General features: G+C 46.4%; 1 protein-coding gene across 1 annotated transcript in view; it reads right to left on the minus strand.

Annotated features, from left to right (window-relative positions):
* Positions 1-16789: 16789 nt before the first annotated feature.
* The window catches only part of LOC138467369 (uncharacterized), a 180201-nt gene continuing 172582 nt past the window's right edge, over positions 16790-24408 (minus strand). The window contains exon 8 of the mRNA XM_069607330.1: positions 16790-17178. Coding sequence (XP_069463431.1) covers positions 17006-17178 — 173 coding nt within the window. The 3' untranslated portion in view covers positions 16790-17005. The remainder of the gene's footprint in view (positions 17179-24408) is intronic.

Below are 24408 nucleotides of genomic sequence, written 5' to 3' on the forward strand. Positions count from 1 at the left end.
GCGGGTGCTCGAGGGTGGCACACATTAGGCTGAAGGGCGCTACACGCTGGCGGGGGCTCGAGGGTGGCAACATTAGGCTGAAGGGTGCTACACGCTGGCAGGGGCTCGAGGGTGGCAAACATTAGGCTGAAGGGCGCTAAACGCTGGCGGGGGCTCGAGGGTGGCAACATGAAGCTGAAGGGCACTACACGATGGCGGGTGCTCGAGGGTGGCAACCATTAGGCTGAAGGGCGCTACACGCTGGTGGGGCTGAAGGGCGCTACACGCTGGCGGGGGCTCGAGGGTGGCAACATAAAGCTGAAGGGCGCTACAGTTTGGCGGGTGCTCGCGGGTGGCACACATTAAGCTGAAGGGCGCTACACGTTGGAGGGTGCTCGCGGGTGGCACACATTAGGCTGAAGGGCGCTACACGCTGGCGGGGGCTCGAGGGTGGCACATATTAGGCTGAAGGGCGCTACACGCTGGCGGAGGCTCGCAGGTGGCAAACATTAGGCTGAAGGGCGCTACACGATGGCGGGGGCTCGAGGGTGGCAACCATTAGGCTGAAGGGTGCTACACGCTGGCGGGGGCTGAAGGGCGGTACACGCTGGCGGGGGCTCGAGGGTGGCAACATTAAGCTGAAGGGCGCTACACTTTGGCGGGTGCTCGCGGGTGGCACACATTAAGCTGAAGGGCGCTACACGTTGGAGGGTGCTCGCGGGTGGCACACATTAGGCTGAAGGGCACTACACGCTGGCGGGGGCTCGAGGGTTGCACACATTAGGCTGAAGGGCGCTACACGCTGGCGGAGGCTCGCGGGTGGCAAACTTTAGGCTGAAGGGCGCTACACGCTGGCAGGGGCTCGAGGGTGGCAACATTAGGCTGAACGGTGTCATACACGCTGGCGGGGGCTCGAGGGTGGCAACATTAGGCTGAAGGGCGTCATACACGCTGGCGGGGGCTCGAGGGTGGCAACATTAGGCTGAAGGGTGCTACACGCTGGCGGGGGCTCTAGGGTGGCAAACATTATGCTGAAGGGAGCTATACGCTGGCGGGGGCTCAAGGGTGGCAAACATTAGGCTGAAGGGCGCTAGACGCTGGCGGGGGCTCGAGGGTGGCAACATTAGGCTGAAGGGCGCTAAACGCTGGCGGGTGCTCGAGGGTGGCAACCATTAGGCTGAAGGGTGCTACACGCTGGCGGGGGCTGAAGGGCGCTACACGCTGGCGGGGGCTCGAGGGTGGCAACATTAAGCTGAAGGGCGCTACACGTTGGCGGGTGCTCGCGGGTGGCACACATTAAGCTGAAGGGCGCTACACATTGGCGGGTGCTCGCGGGTGGCACACATTAGGCTGAAGGGTGCTACACGCTGGCGGGGCTCGAGGGTGGCAACATTAGGCTGAAGGGCGCTACATGCTGGCGAGGGCTCGAGGGTGGCAACATTAGGCTGAAGGGCGCTACACGCTGGCGGGGGCTTGAGGGTGGCACTCATTAGGCTGACGGGCGCTGCACGCTGGCGGGGGCTCAAGGGTGGCACACATTAGGCTGAAGGGCGCTACACGCTGGCAGGGGCTCGAGGATGGCACACATTAGGCTGAAGGGCGCTACACGCTGTCGGGGCCTCGAGGGTGGCAAGATTAGGCTGAAGGGCGCTGCACGCTTGCGGGGGCTCGAGGATGGCAACATTAGGCGGAAGGGCGCTACACGCTGGCGAGGGCTCGAGGGTGGCAACCATTAGGCTGAAGGGCGCTACACGCTGGCGGGGGCTCGAGGGTGGCAACATTAGGCTGAAGGGCGCTACACGCTGGCGGGGGCTTGAGGCTGACAAACATTAGGCTGAAGGGCGCTACACGCTGGCGGGTGCTCAAGGGTGGCAAACATTAGGCTGAAGGGCGCTACACGCTGGCGGGGGCTCCAGGGTGGCACACATTAGGCTGAAGGGCGCTACACGCTGGCGGGGGCTCGAGGGTGGCAACATTAGGCTGAAGGGTGCTACAAGCTGGCGGGTGATCGAGGGTGGCAAACATTAGGCTGAAGGGCGCTACAGACTGGTGGGGGCTGAAAGGTGCTACACGCTTGCGGGTGCTCGAGGGTGGCACACAGGCTGAAGGGCGCTGCACGCTGGCGGGGGCTCGAGGGTGGCACACAGGCTGAAGGGCGCTGCACGCTGGCGGGGGCTCGAGGGTGGCACACAGGCTGAAGGGCGCTGCACGCTGGCGGGGGCTCGAGGGTGGCACACATTAGGCTGAAGGGCGTTACACGCTGGCGGGGGCTCGAGGGTGGCACACATTAGGCTGAAGGCGCTACACGCCGGCGGGGGCTCGAGGGTGGCACACATTAGGCTGAAGGGCGTAACACGCTGGTGGGGGCTCGAGGGTGGCAACATTAGGCTGAAGGGCGCTACAGCTGGCGGGGGCTCGAGGGTGGCACACATTAGGCTGAAGGGCGTAACACGCTGGCGGGGGCTCGAGGGTGGCACACATTAGGCTGAAGGGCGCTACACGCTGGCGGGGGCTCGATGGTGGCACACATTAGGCTGAAGGGCGTTACACGCTGGCAGGGGCTCGAGGGTGGCACACATTAGGCTGAAGGGCGCTACATGCTGGCGGGGGCTCGAGGGTGGCAACATTAGGCTGAAGGGCGCTACACGCTGGCGGGGGCTTGAGGGTGGCACACATTAGGCTGAAGGGCGCTACACGCTGGCGGGGGCTCGAGGGTGGCACACATTAGGCTGAAGGGCACTACACGCTGGCGGGGGCTCGAGGGTGGCACACATTAGGCTGAAGGGTGCTACACGCTGTCGGGGGCTCGAGGGTGGCACACATTAGGCTGAAGAGCGCTACACACCGGCGGGTGCTCGAGGGTGGCACACATTAGGCGGAAGGGCGCTACACGCTGGCGGGGGCTCGAGGGTGGCAACCATTAGGCTGAGGGGCGCTACACGCTGGCGGGGGCTCGAGGGTGGCAACATTAGGCTGAAGGGCGCTACACGCTGGCGGGGGCTGAAGGGCGCTACACGCTGGCGGGGACTCGAGGGTGGCACACATTAGCTTGAAGGGCGCTACACGCTTGCGGGGGCTCTAGGGTGGCAACATTAGGCTGAAGGGCGCTACACGCTGGTGGGGGCTGAAGGGCGCTACACGCTGGCGGGGGCTCGAGGGTGGCAGACATTAGGCTTTTAATCCTGGCTGGAGGTGGAGCTCCTGTTTCGCCTGCTGGAGGTCTTGACCTTGCTGGCGGTCCAGTGCCCTGGCCCCGTCCAGCCTTGCTCTGGGAACGGGAAAGGACCCAATGTGCCCACCTGGGAGTGAATGCCAGACCCCGGAGGATAAGGAATGGGTGTACATATCCTATACTGACAGCTTGACTCCAAACTATAAGGAACTTCTCTATACTGTGACAATGCATAGGGGGCATTAGTGGGAGCCTGGGGGACTGTGGAGGTCACGCACTGCCCCCTACTCTGTGGAGTGTCCCCTAGAGGGGGTGCAGGAGGAACTTCCAGAGTCCATCTAGCCCGTGCACCTATGTTGCCCCCAGCCCCGCTGCCATACCACCAGGAACAACCTTACAGGCATGGTCTAGTAAAAATTTTTATTGTCCCTACGGGTCGGCCATGTTTTTTTAAGCCTAAGTGGCTCGATTTTAGAAAACCTTCCTATGGACCTTACCCGAGTTTTCGTCCATTAAACGCACGCGAAAACAATCACCAGGTAGCCGCCATTTTCTGATAATCCTATCTTTTCCTCGATCGCCCTGGCTGACCTGCTTTTGCTGCACTAAATCAATTCCCCTGCCCCTGAGCCTGTCATCAGCAGACTCGTACCGCCCATTTCCCAACGCCAAAGCACGTCTTGTGTCAACATTCGCTGCGCTTCAGCTAATGACGTGTCGCCATGGAAATGGCAGGACGCCTCTTTCCTCAATAAGTATAAACAGACCGTTTCACAACACACAGCAGCAGATTTTCGATTCCATTCCTCTCTCTGTGTTACTTTGAGTATTCTGTGACTCGTTTCAGTGCTCTGGTCAGCTACCTTCGCCGCTTGTAGCCCGTGTGAACAGATACCAGTAAGACCGCTGTAAATTATTTTAGTTTGTTTAACACAAAATGGGTACAATAATGCCCTACATGTACGAGCCCGAGTATACCGAGGAGGAACTACTGGAAAGGGAAGCACGCGAAAACGATGGGGATTCGGATGGCAGTTGGCAGGACGAATCAACAGATGAAGAGCCTGGGCCTAGTCGAATGGACGGCGTCTCCACCTGGTGCACATGCAATCGGTGCAAGCTAATGCCAACTGAGGACGAGAACTGCTGCTGCCGAGAAAACTCAGGAAGCCTGGCCTACATTTCGGAAGGCGAGCCACGACCGCAATGCATCACCGAGCTGCCAGACTTCAGGGCAGCCTGCCTCACACGGGCCGTGTTGAGAATAATGATGGTGCTTATGCACGAACTTCGCGCAACTGTTCGTCCTCGTAATCCGAGTAACGAGTAAGTATACTCTGCTTGTCATGCCACTCCTATTTCATGTTCTTCTACTATATCCAAAATTACATCTACAAAATTACATCTACATATCATTGTAACGCATGTAAGTCGTTCAATAGTGTGCATTGTCTAGATAGCATTTGTCCGTGCAGAATGCCATTAGTTACGAGAATTGTCATTGACAACAAACGTTTATTAAACTTATCTTGGTCATTTAAAAACAGTTTGTTTCATTCCTTTTCACAGGTAGTCCAGGCTGGTGGCCTATCGTTCCTTTACATGGTGGCTCCACGGGAGGCTTGGGCACCGCGTTCGAAGAGTGATACCCGCCTGTGCCGTTCGTGCCATAAGAGAAACGTTCCCGAGTGACAGCGGTCAGTACAGGGGATTTTCTCTCGCTGTGCTGCAACCTGACCTGTATAATCTTTAAAGTCTTGTATTTTTGTGTCATGAAAATAAGATACAAAATAAAACACCACATATATTTTAACAACGGTTGTTTCGATTTTTTCAAATGAATCAAGTATGTCTCCATTCAAGGATGGACGTCAGACATCTGTGCTCCGAATGGGTGAAGGTCTGGTCGCTGTGAAGCAGGGTGGTCACTATCTATCTAAGCTAACATAACATATTCTCGATAATGCATGCACTAAATAACACTTGTTCAAAGTCTTTCAGTGGGTTATGTCTCTATAAAAGTCACACATATGTCTATACTAACAATTACCATTGGATTATACAGGCCTTAGGGTCTTGACCACTATAATACACCGGTTGAAGTGTGGGTTTGTGCTCACACGAATCTCCGGTATGTGGCATTTGTTATTGATAAGCAGCGATATACTGATATAAAGGCGGTTGGCGCTGGTGGATGCGCGCTGGCATGGGGGGCTGTCGGGGGCGCGAAAGGCCAAGGTGCCAAACTACATGTACACTTCAAAAGGTGTCCCACGCCAAGGGGCCATCGGTCACATGGCCTCCTCAGACCCTGTGTCTCCAGCCAGGCCTCCCCTTGAAGCAGGCCGCCCCCCTGCAATCCACATAAGTGTGTCTCCATTCAGCAGTCTTCCTGTGCCTTATCTGCACGCCCCAGGCCCATCCATCCCACCCCCCTCTATCATAGGCGGTTTGCGCCGGTGTATGCGCGCTGGCATGGGGGGCTGTCAGGGGCGTGAAAGGCCAAGGTGCCAAACTACATGTGCACTTCAAAAGGTGTCCCACGCCAAGGGGCCATCGGTCACATGGCCTCCTCAGACCCCGTGTATCCAGCCAGGCCTCCCCTTGAAGCAGGCCGCCCCCCTAAGACCACGACATACATACGTCATTCATTCACAAACACACCCCTGTTTCTAATACTTTATAAACCACTTGATATGTCTCATGAGAACATCTTTGTGCTTTGCAAGTCAACTCCTGAACGTGTTACCTGGCAACCACTGAGATCTACGCTAATCTGCTCGTCGTCGTGCTATCCGTGAACTTCTGTGACCGCTTAGAGCAAACCCATCAGTGTGCTACCTGTGGCCACCCACCTATTCTCCTGCAACATACTGCTCTGCTTGCTGAATCCAACTGTTTGTTGGTCAAGGTAAGGCCATGTATCCTAGTCATATTTCGCAGATTTTTAAATTTCTATCTATTTGCGAGTTGAGTACACAATAGTGCTAGGTTCATTGGTCTCATTGCTATTGAGTTGAGTTTCCATTGCTATGCTATCAATAGATCTATTTATTTTCATCTGTGTCTATTGTCATCGAATTGCACCCTTCGGGGGTCCAGTCTATAATGTAAGCATGTTTCCTTCTCGTGCAATACAGAACATCCAAGGGATGAGTCACATGTTCAGTTTTTAGTCACATCATTTATACATTTCTGCAACTTATGCAAATACTAAGCCGCACATAATGAACTGGTATAGTTCCTGCGACCAAAACAAACCTTGCATTGATCATTGTATGATTCATTTACTTTTATATCAAATCTTTATTCTTGAAGATTGTATAATAATGTTGATATTTACTTTTCAGATTTATCAACAATGCCTGCCTGTTCGATTAGCGGTTGCCCTTCGAAGACCCATGCGAAATCTGAAGGCACTACAATGCATGTATTCCCGAAAACTGTTGATCGAATAAGAGAATGGGTCAGACATTGCGGATATCTACTGGATGAGCTGGAAAGTAGAGTCCAACAAGTCTTACAGGACAAGAGGGGTGATCGATACCGCATCTGCAGCCGGCACTTTTCCTTGGACATGTACACAACATCTTGGGTAACAAAGAAGAATAAACGGCGAACGACACGGAAATTGCTCGAAAACGCTATTCCCACTCTATTCGTTCACATTCCGCCACCGGTGAGTCAAGTGTCCGGATTTAGCTTTAGGCCTTGCGGTAGTGTGTAGGTATCCGAACGGATTAATTGATATTGTAGGTGTTCTATCCCTTGTAATAATTTCGATATTGATATGAGTGTATAGTTTTTTGAATAATGACATTTACCAATATATTCTTTTTCGAATTCATAACCCACAAATGCATTGTATATATATGGGAACAGGGAACTGTGCTGTATTGAGCATTTTACAAGTATTCTGTCGCCTTACATAGCTATTTTTAATATTGGCATTTCAATATCAATCATTAATTTACCTTTACAACTTCTTGACTATCCCTTGAATCTGAAGCAAGAACATTCTACATTCTTGACGTGGTCGCAGTTATCAACTGTCTAGCGCGTATCAGGTAATCTTACTAGGCTAATCCGCTACAGACCTGTTTTATGCATGTCAAGTAATATTTTTATTTTATCGTGTAATCATTTTACCGAATGTTTGGTTAGTGCTTTCCAATTGATATACACCTTAGTTATCGTCCACTGGTGTTTGTTTTCAGTTATAATTAGTGTTATCCATACTAATGCAAGTACTGTCTTTCAGGGAGATGCTGAAGCGTCCGCCACATCTACAACATTTCTAGATGTTCAACAGCTGGAGGTATGGATACTGACAGCTCCATCGAGCGTCATCATCAGAGCTGGAATTCTTGTCGTTTGATTGTTCTACACAATGTTTCATTCGTGGTTAGCCGTTGATATGTACCTGTGCTGTCGACCCCAGGTGTGTGTTATGTTTTCACTATTGTAATCCTCACTAATGCAAGTACTATGTTTCAGGCAGTTGATGGAGCGTCAACCCCTGCACTTGATGCAGAGCCTGACATTCAAGTAATTCCAGGGGAAGTGGAAGCGGGACCATGCGTATACGAATCGGCGCAACAGCTTTCGGAAGTGCGCACTACATTTGCAACATCCATAGATATTCTTCAGCAGCACGAGGTATGGATAATGACAGCTCCATCATGCATGATCATATAACGTGATTCCATTTGCTATACTTTCTTCCCTATTAACACAAGTGCTGTGTTTCAGGGAGACGACGAAGCTTCCACTACAATCACAACATCCAATTTAGATGATGCAGATGTAAATAAATCGGAGAAATAAGTCGATTAAATGTGATCATATTTAGATTTTCCTTGATTCTTTTGGACAATGCATCATTTGCAGTTATCTCTTTATATGTACCTGTGCGTTCGACCCCAAGTGTGTGTTATGTTTCCAATATTGAAAACCATACTAATCCAAGTACTGTGTTTCAGGGAGACGACAGAGCTTCCACCACAATCACAACATCTCATTTAGATGATGCAGATGTAAAGGAATCGTTGAAATAAGTCGATGAAATGTGATCATATTTGGATTTGCCTTGATTCTTTTGGACAATGCATCATTTGTGGTTATCTCTTTATATGTACCTGTGCCGTCGACCCCAAGTGTGTGTTGTGTTTCCAATATTGAAAAGCATACTAATGCAAGTACTGTGTTTCAGGGAGATGCGGATGCCTCCTCTCCAATACAACCATTCATGGCAGTCCATGCAGAGCCAGAGGTATGGATACTGACAGTTCCATCGAAATAGATCATCACTGGTCGAATACTTGTCCTTTGATTGTTGCACACAATGTTTAAATCGTGTTTGGCTATTGAGATGTACCTGTGTGTTCGTCCTCACGTGTGTTTTATGCTAACAATATTTTGATACATAGTAATGAAAGTACTATGTTTCAGGGAGACGATGGAGCCTCATTCCGTGCTGTCTATGCGGATACAGAAAATATAGTCGTTGCAGCGCAAGAGGAAGGGAGGACATGCGGAAACGAATCGGAGCTACAGCGTGCAGATGTTGAAGGTCGAGCCAAAAAAGTTGCAAAGAAAAAAAAACAAAAAAAGATTAGTTACAAACAGTTCATAACTTTAAAAAAATGTTTGTGCTGGGGACTATTTTATGTTTTTTTCCAGTCAATTCTACTACACTCCGTCTTGTGTTTAAACTGAACACCCCTTTTCCAATCTCTCCTCCAGTTACCCGTGGGTGTCAGAACTATACACACACAGACAGTGAAGCGAATGAGAGATGTGGCTTGCCAGACCGTGTACACTATGGAGGAACTATTAATTGAGGCGAGGCGTGTTCAGGCTCGAGATGCTCATGTCCAATGGCCAAAACATGAATTAACTGTGTTTGGAGACTACGGCAAAGTTGCATTGGACCATAGCTACAGTGCGACCGCACCACCACAAGAAGATGTTATTGAATGTATTGAAGATAGCTCTGAAGTAGTTTCAGATCAATTTACACAATCTACACCCGCCAAAAATTTTACACAATCTACACCCGCCAAAAATTTGCCACCAAAAAACCTGTCGACATTGTTGTGTTCTCCCATCAATGTTGAAGTAATAGATGTCGAAATGACAGAGAATGAACCAGCCGCAGCATCCATAGACGCATCAGAACTTGATATCAGCGATATTACTTTCCAATGTGTTGAAATCTCCACAACGTCACAGGCCGAAACAATGTTGACGCAGGATGACAGTCTAATGAAAGAGAGCAAATACATTGTATTCGACAGTTGTTTGATGGAAATTATAAGTATGCTGAAATGTGTGCATTCCATTAGAGGGAAAGTATGTGGGAAGCCATTGATTAATGTGACTTGTCAAATAAAAGGCAGTAACGTCAAAATAAATGCCGCCTGTAGATCAAATCATAGGTTCTCATGGTCTGCACAACCGATGCTGGGGAAACTGCCAGCAGGCAATCTACTGTGTGCAGCTGCATCACTTTAATGGCTCCAGTTTTAGAAAGTTAGAGGCTTTCTTTCAGTTTGTGGGACTCCATTTCATTTCTAAAGCGCTGTACTACATATACCAACGTGATTATCTGTTTCCGGCCATTAGTGATGCTTGGAAAATTGAACAATTGTCTCTAGAAAGTACATTCGAAGGCAAATGATTCAGGCTAGCCGGCGATGGACAGTGCGACAGCCCTGGATTTTCTGCCAAGTACTGCACCTACCACTTTCAGGACATGGATAGAAAGAAAATTGTGAGTTCGGTGGTCGTGCCGGTAACACAATGTACATCGTCAGTGGCCATGGAGAAACTAGGATTTATAAAATCAGTGGAATATCTACAATCAAGGGGAATGCACATCGACCTCATAGCCACGGATAGACACGTTTCAATTGCCAAGACAATGAGAGAGCAGTTCCCACATATTAAACATCAATTTGACGTATGGAATCTTGCTAAATCAATCAATAAGAAAATCTCGGCTGCAGGGAGAAAAAAAAAGGTTTTGAAAGTATTTTGCAGTGGTCACATTCTATCACCAACCATCTTTGGTGGAGCTCAAAAACTTGTGAGGGGTCAGTGGAAATACTACTTGAAAAATGGCGGTCACTGATGCACCACTGTACCAACGTTCACCGCTGGACAGAAAACGAACATTTCCACCAATGTGAACATGGCCCTTTTTCCCCAGAGGAGGCACGGAAGAGGTGGTTGATTCCATCTTCACCGACACACAAAGCCATTGAGAAGATTGTTTTCGATAAAACTCTATCAAGAGATTTGAGAGGACTGACAGAATTCTGTCACACAGGAGATTTGGAGGTGTTCCACAATATGTGCCTAAAGTACAGGCCAAAGCGCTTGCATTTTAGCTTTCGGGGCATGAAACATCGCACTCGACTAGCGGTCTTGGCCCATAACAGCAATGTCGGACGTGAACAATCTAGGACTAGGGGTAAAGTAAGGATGCCTCGCTACACTAAGGTGTTTTCAAAACGAAGTAAGCAATGGGTGATCAAACCAGTCTATGATGAAATGCAGTTCGACTTTGTGAAAGGCCTTATTGTTGCTGTGTTAGAGAAGCACAGATATGGAATTTTGGACGTTTCTGTGCAGAGCAGTGATCCATTGCCACCGAACATTGCGACTGTGCCATGCCTACCCGAAGCACAGCTGATTGTACAAATCCCGGTTTAAATAATTGCAATACGATATTGTATTGTCTTTTTGTAAATAAATGTTATTGTACAGTGTACCTGTAAACCTAACCCCTACCTTCACCATCATGGGTGGCGAGCAAGCTGGGTGTCATCTTTGAATTCTCTCTATTCACCTCACATATGTGTATGTATATATTTTTCTCATGTCTCATCTCATGTAAATGTAAATGCTGCGCACTGTTAACGGAGGGGAGGCTTGCGTATTGCAAATAATAAAACAAACAAACAAACAAACAATAAATCTCACTTTTAACTCAACTCCTGTGGTACTTTATACTTTCCCTGACCTTCCGCCAAAAATTAAATGTCTCAATTTGGGCTGCAAAGCTCGCAGACAACGGGGACAAAATTGGGGCACTTAGAACACGCCAGCCAAGCGGGCCGTGGCATTTGGGAGAGAAGCCAGTTCGCATTTGCACATTGAGGCGCACTACATAGACGGATTCTAAACTTCAAGTTCTCACAGATGCCTATACTACGTGATGTTGCAAATAAAGAATGCGAAGGACAGCGCCCAGATCAGGCCCACAAGTCGCACTGGAAGTATAAGAGTCTATTGTTTTTTGACCATGAGACAGGGACCATGCCGAAAGAACTACATTTGAAGGGAGTGGGCAATAACGTAAGAGACGATAAGGCAGAAAATTCAGAAACTAGACCGAGTTTCATTTTAGTTCAGTATACGAAAAATCGTTGTCAAGAGCACGGTCCGTTTTACAGACTGCATTACGAAGAGACACAATGGAAATTTCAAATATAATGTAAGTAAATCTTTACACGCTTTTATACCGGAATGAAGATTTAATGAATGGATGCATGAATAAATGAATGAATGAAGAGCTAGGAAAAGCAAGTAAAACTTGTAATACTTGTCCTTTGATTGTTGTACACAATGTTTAAATCGTGTTTGGCTATTGAGATGTACCTGTGTGTTCGTCCTCACGTGTGTTTTATGCTAACAATATTTTGATACATAGTAATGAAAGTACTATGTTTCAGGGAGACGATGGAGCCTCATTCCGTGCTGTCTATGCGGATACAGAAAATATAGTCGTTGCAGCGCAAGAGGAAGGGAGGACATGCGGAAACAAATCGGAGCTACAGCGTGCAGATGTTGAAGGTCGAGCCAAAAAAGTTGCAAAGAAAAAAAAACAAAAAAAGATTAGTTACAAACAGTTCATAACTTTAAAAAAATGTTTGTGCTGGGGACTATTTTATGTTTTTTTCCAGTCAATTCTACTACACTCCATCTTGTGTTTAAACTGAACACCCCTTTTCCAATCTCTCCTCCAGTTACCCGTGGGTGTCAGAACTATACACACACAGACAGTGAAGCGAATGAGAGATGTGGCTTGCCAGACCGTGTACACTATGGAGGCATGTTTCATGTTGTGCCGCTGCTGGAGCCCCCCACAAAAAAAAATCCTGGGCCCGGCGGTGACATCAAGAGGAGTGCTCCGGCAGGAGCAGTAAAAAAGAAAGATGCATGCTCCCTGCCAGAGCGGAAATGAAGAAAGTATGGTGCTCTGAAGGGCCCGGCTATGGGGCGGGCCACATAGGGATTTGCTCCGGTCTGGAGCAGTGAAAGAAGTGCTGCCCCTGTGGGGGAAATCAGCTCTGTGGTCTGGTGGCCACACAATCAAGGTGGATGATTGGCTGCTGCGTGAGCGAAGGACAGAGGTGTGCCCTCCCCTGCCTGGGGGGGGGAGAAGTCGAGAGGGCCTCATTCGTGGGGCATCAGTGCCCCACTACCACACGTATCCTGGCCAACCCAATACCAGTGGCCCAACACAATGCCACGGAAGCCACCCTGACTGCCTGCTTTATTAGGTGGCCCCACCACCGAGCCACTACAGTCACCCTGCTTACCACTGGCCAGGAAAGTGATGATGTGCTCCAGTCGGGAGCAGTACAGCGAGAGCAAACATAACCCTGTACTCCAGGAAGGTGTGAAGAGGGGAAGGGGGCAACTATAAGGTGATCCAGACCAGAGCAGAAATGAGGAGGCAAGTTTGATCCACAGGCACAAACATGGAGGGCAGGTTGGGTTGAGTCCAATCCATTCAGGGGAATATGAGTAACCACATAAATCATGTCAACACATGCCACAGTGCAGAGTTAATGCACCAGCACCACATCATAACTCCAAGCCCAGGGTACCTGAGCGCATGGCACTCTGCGCATCGTACACCTCACTACCAGTGCACTGCCCAAGATGCTGCGCGCAATGGACAAATGACCCTGTGCACCAAAGACCGCCCTGTGCAATTGAAGTATGGCGGTGACGCAGCACCAACAATGGCCTCACTGTGGCCGATGTGGGACCTTCACCCTAATGCCCTAACGGGTTCACAACCATGAGCAGCAGGGCATCCTGCGGTCTGTGCACCGCCCACTCCACCAGTACAAATGAGCAACTGATGCTGCCTGCACAGGGCTGAACAAAGTGAGGTGCCTCAACTCTGATGAGGAGGCGCTAGGTGCTGTCAGGTGATCTGGGAGGGTGGCTCCCAGCACGCACCTGTGGCGCCAATCCAGCCTGTGTTGCCAGCCAGACAAGGACTGGTGCACTGTAACACCAAGCAAAAGGGAAGGCCAAACAGCATAGAAGTGTTTGTCTCTTAGCACAGCGCCAGCGGAACACAAACCACCCTGCATGCCGTGCCATCAAAGGACCAGGGGCTTGGGGAGAGATACCTGCCAGATCCCCAGAGTTCAGCCGACAACTGGTGTCCGACCATGGAACCAGGCAGCCCTGGGCCCGAACGCCAGGAATCGGTGCATCGGGCAAGAAATGGGTTGCAGCTTATCATGAGTGCTTGTGCGCCCTCCTGCGCTCCTGGAGGAAAGAGACACTCCAGACCAGGGGAACATCACTGAAGAGGGGGTGAGTAATGCCCTGTCACCATGTGCCCTATCAACAGCACTGTGCCCTATCAACAGCACTGTGCCCTATCAATAGTACTGTGCCCTATCAACAGCACTGTGCCCTATCAACAGCACTGTGCCCTATCAACAGTACATGGAGCAGCGTGGACGCCCTGAGACCTGCGTCTCGCTGCTCTGCTCTGAACATCAAGGGACTATGCTGATGTGGCCCTGGTACCCGCCAGGTGCGGCTTTGCCGGCTGTGAACTGTACCATTAATGGACCTGGACCCGGGAAGTGACTCCTGAACGGACGCTGATGGAAGACGAACTGGTATCATGCAGTCCTGCAATTGCTTAAAGAGGACTCAGTAATCTTGTGTGTTTTGAAGCTGTGAACCTGCATAGTAGTTATTTTTTTTTCTTTTTTTTTAATATCTCTTCATTAACTTTATTAACAGGTTCACATCACCATCACAGACCATGCCACACATACAATAGTGCACGGCAAGCCCCGCAGCAAAGGTTCCAGTATTGTACATCATGCAACCTCCAGGAGTTACTAAACACACCCCACTGACTCTTTATCCCCCCTACCCCTCCAGTACTCCGTTGCAGCAGCATATCGTCCCCATCTGCATCCCTGGCCAACAGATATGCCGTCAGCGGGCCCCATATGTCTTTTGGTCTGTTCCACAAGCCACACAGGGCAGCATAATCCTTGTCTGAGTCGCTCAACCGGAGCAGGTCCTTCATCCACCCTTTAACCTCTGGGGGGAGGGAGGGATGCGTACATTTCATTAGTATACACCTCCTAGCAATAATCATACAGGATGGCAAAAATTTTCGACATTTCACAGGCGGACCCGGGGACCACCCCATCATTCCACACAGCATCACCCGCGGGATATGCTGCCCAAGTAAGTTTGTCACAGTCTTAAACACCCCTTCCCAGAAGGGGCCCAGAACAGCGCACTCCCACAACATATGGATCATGTCCACCTGGTCCTTCTTGCACCTCGGACAGGCTGCAGATTTAGTTGCATCAAATTTATGCGCCCTCGCTGGTGATACATATACTCTGTGGAGCTTAAAGTGGTCTCAGTAAAGAACGGCCATTTGAAGTGGTAATCCCGCAGATGCGAGGTGTGCATATAGTGCCAGCCGCCGACCTTGGCATCTTGTCAGTAGTTGCAGTTCCGAACCCCAGGTTAATAAAGGGTTTTGTAAACGGTGGTGGAACTGCCTACATTCCACCAGCAGCTCGCCGACCACGACTGTCACCCACTGAGTATGTTTATAATTGGTTGGTATGTGTCATGTCGGTAACTATTTGAGTAGATATGTATGTGTTTGTGGCATAACCTACTATGTGTATACCCCGCACGTTCTAAAGTGATGAGTATTTTGTCGTTCTGTAACAGGTAGGATGCATGCATGTCTCAGCAGTGTTTGTTTGCTCGTTATGAAAAAGGAGGAGTGTTATGTGTGACCCTCCCATGTGCATTGCCCCTTTAAGAGGGACATGTCCCTCTTACGTGTATTGCCCCTTTAAGATGGGCCATGACTGTGTCATGGCCCAAACTAATAAAAGGAGCCCCTGCAGGCACGTGCAACAGTATGGCTGCAGACTCCAGAAGATGACTCTGTGTCTCATTTAATGTAGGCTGTAGGCCTACACGTGGAGGTACAGGCCTGCAAGCCCCGATGCCGTGGGACCCTCGAGCCAGGACGGTCGCAGAGGTCCACATGGTCAGGGGCCTGGCAGGCTGTGCCCCCACCCCCTATGGTGCTGATGACCCATAGCACTAGGGGGCCTGCCGGATGTCCAGGGCAGGCCCCGACCCCCACAGGCACTGGGCCTGTAATGTGCTGAAGTGAATAGCCCTTGGGGTGCCTGTCGGATGTCCATGGCAGGCAACCCCCAACAACCGGGGCCACAACATAAAAAGAGACAGAATCACTCCGGGCATGTGCTAGGACAACGTTTCCAAAGGGTTGGTGTTCTGTAGCAGTAAGAAGATCAGGAGAAGCAGAGGGAGAGAGCAGGTGGCGGCCACGGCAAACAGGTCCCACTGTGAGAGAGTTCATGAACAGGAGGGGCCTAAAATCCTGATCCGGGAGGGAGCTGAAAAGCTGCCAAAGCTGAAAGGCCGCTTGTAGCCTTGAGAACCTGCACAGGGCTGAATCACAGGAGGGCGGGTTACAATGAATGCCAGCTGTAGAAGTCACAGATGAAGGGGAGGGGCAATCTTTCCCAAGGAGTCTCCTAGAACAAGAGATGGAAACACCTCAGGGTCTTGCTCTCTAGGAATGTGTGGCACAGCTACCCATTCTCAAGAGGAGGGCACATCTTCTGGATCGTCTGCCAAGGCCAAGTCAAGAAGTGTGGGTTCCAGGCGCGGACACTCTAGAGCTGTGTGGATTAAAAACGGGCTGGACATTCGACAAAGGAAATTTGTTCCGCTTAATTTGAACCTCTTTCTCTTGATTTGATTAATTTCTCCATCCTGACACCATTCCCTGCAAATCTCTCTTTGACGTTGGCTACCTATTCCCCTGGGTCCTGTAACTGTACTGGAGCCCAGACTAGGACAGACATATATACCAGCATTGACTACTCAATGGAGCCCAGACTAGGACAGACATATATGCCAGAATTGACTACTCAATGGAGCCCAGACTAGGACAGACATATATGCCAGCATTGACTACTCACTGGGGTCTAGGCTAGGACAGACATATATACCAGCATTGACTACTCAATGGAGCCCAGACTAGGACAGACATATATGCCAGAATTGACAACTCAATGGAGCCCAGACTAGGACAGACATGTATGCCAGAATTCACTAATCAATGAAAACATGTCCGAGCCACTCTTAGGATAGCCAACAGAGGCCAGCCAGACCAAAGAACCAAAGTATCAGGACAGGTCCAAGATTTCCAAGAGCTATCCATAGAGCTCCACCTAAACTCTGTAAGTACCACAGGGAAATCATATTCACGTGGACGAGATCAACTGAGTGGCTGAACTGACCTGGTGTTAATTGATAATGATATCCCCCTGGCATGGAAGCACTTAAATAACAAGCAATACTATTATCCAAATCCAAGGTCTTCAGTGCATCCACCTCAGTCAAGCCTGGAACCCCCAGGTTGCATTCAGCTCTCCACAGAAGGTGCACAACCCATTGAGTTGTCTTGCAAACTCACTTTTTCAAAGCGGAAACCACAATGCACCCTCACTTTAGAAAGTTGGATATGTCGTAGCTGAGATAGCGAAGCCAGGCAACGCGGAGCACCCCGAGGGTGTGGTGAGCAGCTGCTCTGAACGCCAATGCGTACGGCCCTCCAAGTCTGGCGCCGGGCATCCCTTCAAGATCATGGCAGTGAGGTGTGGTTCCGAGGGACAACCCTGTGGAAATAAATGCAAGGACTCACTACATGCAATCCAGCACTTGTATGAACAATGTATTGACTATATATCTAAATATATATGTTATCTATTTGGAAACATTATGTTGTAATCAATATATTCTAGCCAATTGCTGCTTTGCTTATTTGCACAAACTGCCTTGTTGACAGTGAAGAAGTTCACTTGCATTACACACATTATTTAATGAAGCAAAATGGGGTCCTTGCCTATTTCCGCACTTCCAAGCTTTGCAACTTTGCATTTTGCACATTACAATAGGCTATTAAATTTAAATTTGGAAGTTCGAGTTTTACAACGGGTTAGTGCAATGACTGGGGCAGTGCCTAATTACAACACAGGCAGCTATTTAGCAAGAGGCAATCGTTTTTGTATTTTTGGGTAAGCATTATTGAGAGTTTTCTCTCATCAAAAATTAGCCGGACTTTAAATACATTGCGATATGCCACCACGTTTGTGTTGATATTCACTTATGATTGTGCTACATTTCTATTGCTAATAGTCGCTGCCAATACAGTGGTTACTCATTGCGGCATACTGTTGTATCAAATGCACTTCTCCACGTGTAGACAACATTATATCTTTTTCTTTGACCATTTTGTATGAGAAAATCGCTTTCAATGTTTTGTGGAGTGAACCTAATATTTTAACAGACCATAGAAATTGCGCTTGCCTTTGTGTATCGAAAGATGTCTGCCCTTCCTGCTAAGAAAAGTACTATGTTTCACAATGTGACACTCTATCAGGAGGTGAAACCATAGAGACTGCTGTGTTATTTCAAGTCACCTTCACAATGTCTGTTTGCCTAACGTGATCAAGCGGTGAGAGCACCGCGAAACGCGTCATTCTTTTACTTTTCCTCGTTTTGTGTCAATTTAACAATAAAGGGACTTGCTTGTCTGGAACATTTTCGGTGTCCCTGCCTCTTTGCAGAAAGCCATCACGGTCTTTTTTGCTGCTTTTGGGAGCGCATCTTGGAAAAAAAATGTCTACCTCCCCTTTATGATTCAAATTACAACCGAAAAACCCCTGAAATTCGCCAGTTATGGTACACTAAGCCCCCATACCTGCCATCACCACTGTGCACTGCTAACACTAACACCCAGAACATGAAAGATGGCATCACAAATGTCATTGATGACATCGCTCATGACATCCCATGTTTAGCCCCTTTGTTGTCGTTCCCTGCCACATATATATATATACGTACATTCAGTAAAAAAACTTTGTTAAATGGATGTTATACTTCACAGTGAAACCAAAAAACACTCCACATTCCCCAATTATGGTAAGCTAAGCAACCATAACTCGCACCATCTACGTGCATTGCTACGACTAACACCTAGGACATCAAAGATCACATCACAAATTAAAATGTACTATTGTCTTATACAAAAAATCTGCAACGTAGAAGAAGGACATAAAGACACTATAAGTAGTAATAAGTAAATATGGAAACCTAAAGGTGTGAAATGAAAACGACATATTTAATAACCATGTAGAATGAAATGGATGGTACCATAAAAAAAGGATGCCTCCATGGTAATCACTTCACAGAAAATCTGCAGCCTGGACCGACAGTGGACGGACGCAGTAGGACGAAGGGAAATTACATCAAAATAGTGAGTGAAGTTCATATTTTTGGATGTGTGGGTAATTGTTTTGGTATGTGGTGCAGAAATAATAATTTATTTCTGTTGTTTTGACACAGAAATGGCTAGTACTTTGGAGTGGCTGGAGGAGAATTTTCCTCACGGGGAAATGTCTGAAGACAGAGACAATAATGGTACACACTGCTCCGCATTGGCAAAATACTGATCAGTATTTTATAGGCATTTAACATATGTATATTTTTTTGTACAGACCAGGAAAGACAAGAAGAAAGGCCAACAAACGAGACAGAAGAAGACAGGGTGAAAAGGATTGAGCAGAAAATGGATGTACTGAATGACAATTTTAAAAGTTTAAGGGAGTTTGTGGAGGACTGTGTGAGAGGGAAAGTATGTTACCATTGTCCCACCTGTACCTGCCCAGCTTCTCCATTCCCTAGTGAACCATCCCCAAACCTTCAAGAAGAAAACAGACGTTTTGACGAAACATCCATCCCTTCTTCACCTCACAAATCTTCTCCTCATAACCAGCCCGTGTTGAATCCTAATTCCCCTATATTTGTATCACTATCTGCTTCCCCCGCTATTTCTTTGGATTTAAGTGTGTGTGTGTGTTTTGAATGTTTTTGTATAGTAGTTGTAGTTATAGAGTTTGAGGAATTTTTTTTTTTAAAAGACTTAAAATGTTCGTGAACAGCGCGTCTGTTCGACCTATCCCCAAGGAATGGAATGTGGGTGTTGTAAAGGCAGTACACCTACCCTTACTAAAGTCAAGTAAGATGGAGTTGATGTTTGACCGCAACATCTGTTCAAGTTGTGCGTACATTTATTTATTTATTTATTTATAATATGCTCATAGCCAAATAATGGCTTTACATATACAAACAATTTACACACACAAACAATTTAACATACAAAAATCACACAATCCATAAAAGTTAAAAACAAATTTCATACAAAAATACTCTCAGATAAATCCTTTAAAATTATTAAGACTAGTTTGTAAAATTTCATCATATGATATATTAAATTGATATCGTTTCCTTCTAGTAGTTTTTTCCAAATAATCTCAACATCCTCAGTGATACTGGTGTTATTATAGCGAAAGAGAAATTTTCCACGAATAACTGTAAGACTTTCACAGTAACATATTAAGTGCTTCGCATTTTCGATTTCTAGGGTTCCACATAATCGACAGAACCTTATATTTCTCTCGAGCTTGAGTTTAGCTCCTAAAATTTCCAGAGTATCACAACGGTTGAACTTAAACAAAAAATACTGTTTTATAGTGGCTGCGGTCGGAAACGCAAATTGATATTTAGGTTTCACAGTTTCTGGCGTCCAGTATTCTAGGAATAAGCCACTAGTGGATTTTGTGGACAGAGTAATCATATCACGTTCTTTTGCATGGCTATATATAGTTCCTTGTAATACGTTTTTAATCTTAGTTTGCTTGAGGAGTAGCCAACTCTTTGAATTAACTGTCGCCCATTTCTCATATATCGTATGTAATCTGCTTAAGGATACAAACTGTTTTTTATGACCCTCCTTGGTGAATGTTTTCATCAGTTCAACCACAAAAGTACTGATAGATAGCATACTTAATTTAGCGTATAACATTGCGGATTTGTATTCTAAAATGTCTTTCGCATATCTAAAGTTACATTCTAATAAAATGTATTCACAAGATGTTGAACTAGGTAACCTGAACAGTGTTTTTAAAATTTTTCCTTCTAATAAACACATTTCATTGGTAAATTTACTCCCCCAGATCTCAGCACCATATAATAAGCAGGATATTATCTTACTTGCGTACAGTAATAAAATTGTATTTACAGAGATGCCTCCTTGTTTTCCTATAAATTTACTAATGGCACCAGTGTTATTTAAACATAGCAGTTTAGTAGCCTCCCAGTGGGGTTTCCATAGTAGCTTAGAGTCAATTATGACTCCTAAGTAACGGTAACAGTCGACTTTTTCAAGTATTTCTTCGTAGTGTTTCGAAATGCCATTACCTTTGTTTTTGCGATGTTAAACTTTAACCCATTATTTTCAGAGAAATGGAGTAGACAATCTAATCTTGATTGAAGACCTGCCGGTGTGTAGTCTAATAGAACCAAATCATCGGCATAGCCTAACCAGGGTAACTCTATTGTGCCCGTCCGCACTGGGTTAACGATGTTTTTGTCTATATCATTCATGCAATCGGCTAGATAAAGATTAAACAATGTTGCTGCTAGTCTGCAGTCTTGTTTTACTCCACAAAAGGTGGGAATTGGTAGGGAGAGCCGTCCTTCACCATCTAGACGTATCCTGACAGAGGTATCAGAATGTAATAACTGTATCATAGCTAGAAGGCCTTCGGGAATCCCCCAAAGTTTTAATTTGGACCAAAGTTTACCTCTTATTACAGTATCAAAGGCCGCAGAGTAATCTATGAACACCACATATACTGGAAGTTCGCAAACATACCAAGAATACTCAATTGCTGATACTAGATTAATTATATTATGAGTAGTGGAGGATTTCGCTCGAAACCCCGCTTGGTATATTGGTAGGATCTTCTTCTTCTCTATCCATATGTCAAGGTCGTCTAGCAAAACTTTTGCAAATAATTTAGCCGGAATATCTAGCATTGCTAGCATGCGATAGTTACGTGGGTCTTTCCACTCGCCCTTTTTGTAGATTGGCAAAATGACACTTTCATGCCATGTTTTTGGAATCACCCCATTCATGCCAATCCATCTAAACAACAGATATAAGGCTTTAGCCCAAACTTCTGGAGATAGACGTAAAAGAGCATTACATGTCCCATCAGGGCCAGTGGCTCTAGAGGTATGCAATTTCCTTATCATATTTACCAAGGAGGATTCAGAGAAGTTACCTACCCAGATTGCTCGTCGAGACAATGGGCTGATTTTACTACTCTCTTCAGAGCCCAGGGTATGTATAACGTGCATGATCCACTCATTTTCTCCCACGCAATTAATAGGGAGGTTACGTTTTTTTGCATCGTTTATCACTCTCCACATCCCTTGTTGGTTATTACTTCTCGCTTGGTCTGCAATCCTTAACCAGATTTCACTTGCCTTGAATCTTTTATGGTTACTCATCCACTTCTTGTGTTGTTTTTTTAGCCATTTTATTTGTGAGGTAGCTTCGGTGCTCTTGATTTCAGCAATATGCTTTATAGCCTTCCTTAGGATGTTTTTTGCTTTGTTTATTGTCGGGTCATAGGAATTATGTTTGCAATGAGTAAGATTCCATTTTTCACCATTGCTGGAATACTCTCGTTTTTTAGAGGAGGTTACTTTGATCTTACTTATGGCTGCTTCATATGTGACAATCAATGTATTGTCAGTAGCAGTTTGCCCAGCATCAATCGACTCCCACCATTCTAGCAGTTCTTTAACGGCTACGCAATTAGTTTTTTTTAAATTGGTAGGATTCCAAGAAATTCGGTTAGCCGCATTATTGCATTTAATATTCCCAGCCATATGAAAGTCTGCCTCGTCTTTGGGGTGTTCCAGCATCACAACAAGTGGAAAGTGGTCACTTTCTTCACGACTGCCTATTGCCATATCAATAATAAAACTATTGGCTTTTTCATTTACTAAGATGTAGTCAATTGTGGATAAACTACCCCAGCCAACTCTTGTTATCCCACGGTTGGTATCGCTTTTAGTGTGGCCATTTAGCATTAAAAGCTGTTGGCTAATGATCAGTTTACACCAAGCATCACCACACCTATTGGGAAAATACCTAGTAATGGGGCCAGAGATCTTATCGTCACACATAGGGTCTACAGGTAAGAATATCTTGGCATTAAAATCTCCTGCGATAATGATAGGTAGCACAGCATTGTATTCTAACAATATTTCAGTTAACATCTCAATGTTCTCTTTGTTCTTAATTCCATTTGGGGGGTTGTATATGTTTATCAACAAAAAATTGGGAAGGTGGATGCTATTAGTTTTGACAATCACTCCCAGGATCATATTATTTGACCAGCTAGATTTCACACCGGTCCATGGATATTTGATAGCTGTTAGGAGTCCACCTTTCGGGCGGCCTTTCAACCCTTTACATGCTAAACTTTGAAAGGAGCACCACCCATCTATTTCACAGGGGTCACACAACCATGTCTCTTGCAGTGTGACCAAACTAAATATGTCTAAATTATTAAGGAGACCCGCATTCTTCTCATAATGCATATTCCCTCTAGTGTTCCATGAGATCATCATGCAAGTGTCATCAGGAACTTTGTTCCAATCTGGATTTAAATTCTATTGGAAGCCATTGCCAATAGCCTGCGGTGTTTGGATCACTATTAGACATACCATGAGCTTTTGCATTACCGGGTATTCTCGATTGGTTATCCTTACTAGCTTGGATTTGATTTACTATTGCTTTGGTACATTTATGTGATGAATTCGAATTAATGTCGATGTGAGTCGTAGTCAGATTTACTGATCTTACATTCGCATTTCTCTTTACTTCGACTGGTAATCTTTGATATTTCACTCTACGCATAGAAGTTTCTGTGCAGGTGAATCCAAGTTTAGTAAAGCACTCATGGTAACTAAGTATAAATTCATGGATAGAGTCTTCTAGGCACCATACATTAGTCGTAATTGAATTTGGAGTTACTAGTTGGTCAACGATCTTAAAGTCACTAGTTTTTACCATCCGCAACGGTACTACTAGAGAACAGAGTTCGACTATTCGATGTCTATTTAGTAACACTAAGGGATCATGTTTATCAATTGCCTGAAACTGTAGTGCCTTGACAAAGTGTAATGGGTCTCTCTTATAGGCAGGATCGTACACTTTGTCGTCACTATTTTCACCAAAGCGGACAGCTTTTTCTACTAGTTTCTCTGCCTCTTCACATTCATGGGTGAGGACAGCCTCAGAAGATGAAACTAGGTTGAGGACAGGTTCGAATTTCTCTTCTAAGAAGAGAGTTTTAATGGCTTTTAGTACCTTGGTAGAGATTTCATTATTCTTATTCGTCTTTTTACCTCGCTTTTCTTTTTGACTTATAGGGACTACCCATTCATCAAGTGTTGGTGCCACTAGCTTAATTTGTTTTGGGATCTTGCAGGTTTTACTTGGATTTTTTTGTTTTTTGATGCTACCATTACCAGTCTTATCGACTGGAGCGTGGATTGTAACTGTATGTTTACCGAAGAAATTAGGTTCTTTGGTAATATGGATTGGTTTGGTTTTCATAACTTCCATCGTACCCTCTTCTGAACTGATAATTGCACATTTTTCTACTTTATTGGGCAGAGTCTCATCATTTACGATACATCCGTTCGTGAATGGTCTCTCACACACCCCACGTGAGGATGGTTGCTGAATTTTTTCCAGTTTTCTTTGGTACATTGCTTTTTTTTTGCCTTTTTTCAGCTTTTTCTTATACCAGCAAACTGTCGCATTAGAATCAATAGAATATCCCACTTGATGGTCATGTATTGCCTTAGATGTATTTACGTCGATCACAGGACAGCTTTGTGTATTTGGGGTTATAATTGGTTCAGTATTGGTGGAAGTTTCTCTGAATGTTGTGCTTACTTTAGAGGAGTGAACTTGCAGT

Source organism: Ambystoma mexicanum, chromosome 4q (genome assembly GCF_040938575.1).
Source record: "Ambystoma mexicanum isolate Mex_15411 chromosome 4q, UKY_AmexF1_1, whole genome shotgun sequence".
NCBI lineage: Eukaryota > Metazoa > Chordata > Amphibia > Caudata > Ambystomatidae > Ambystoma > Ambystoma mexicanum.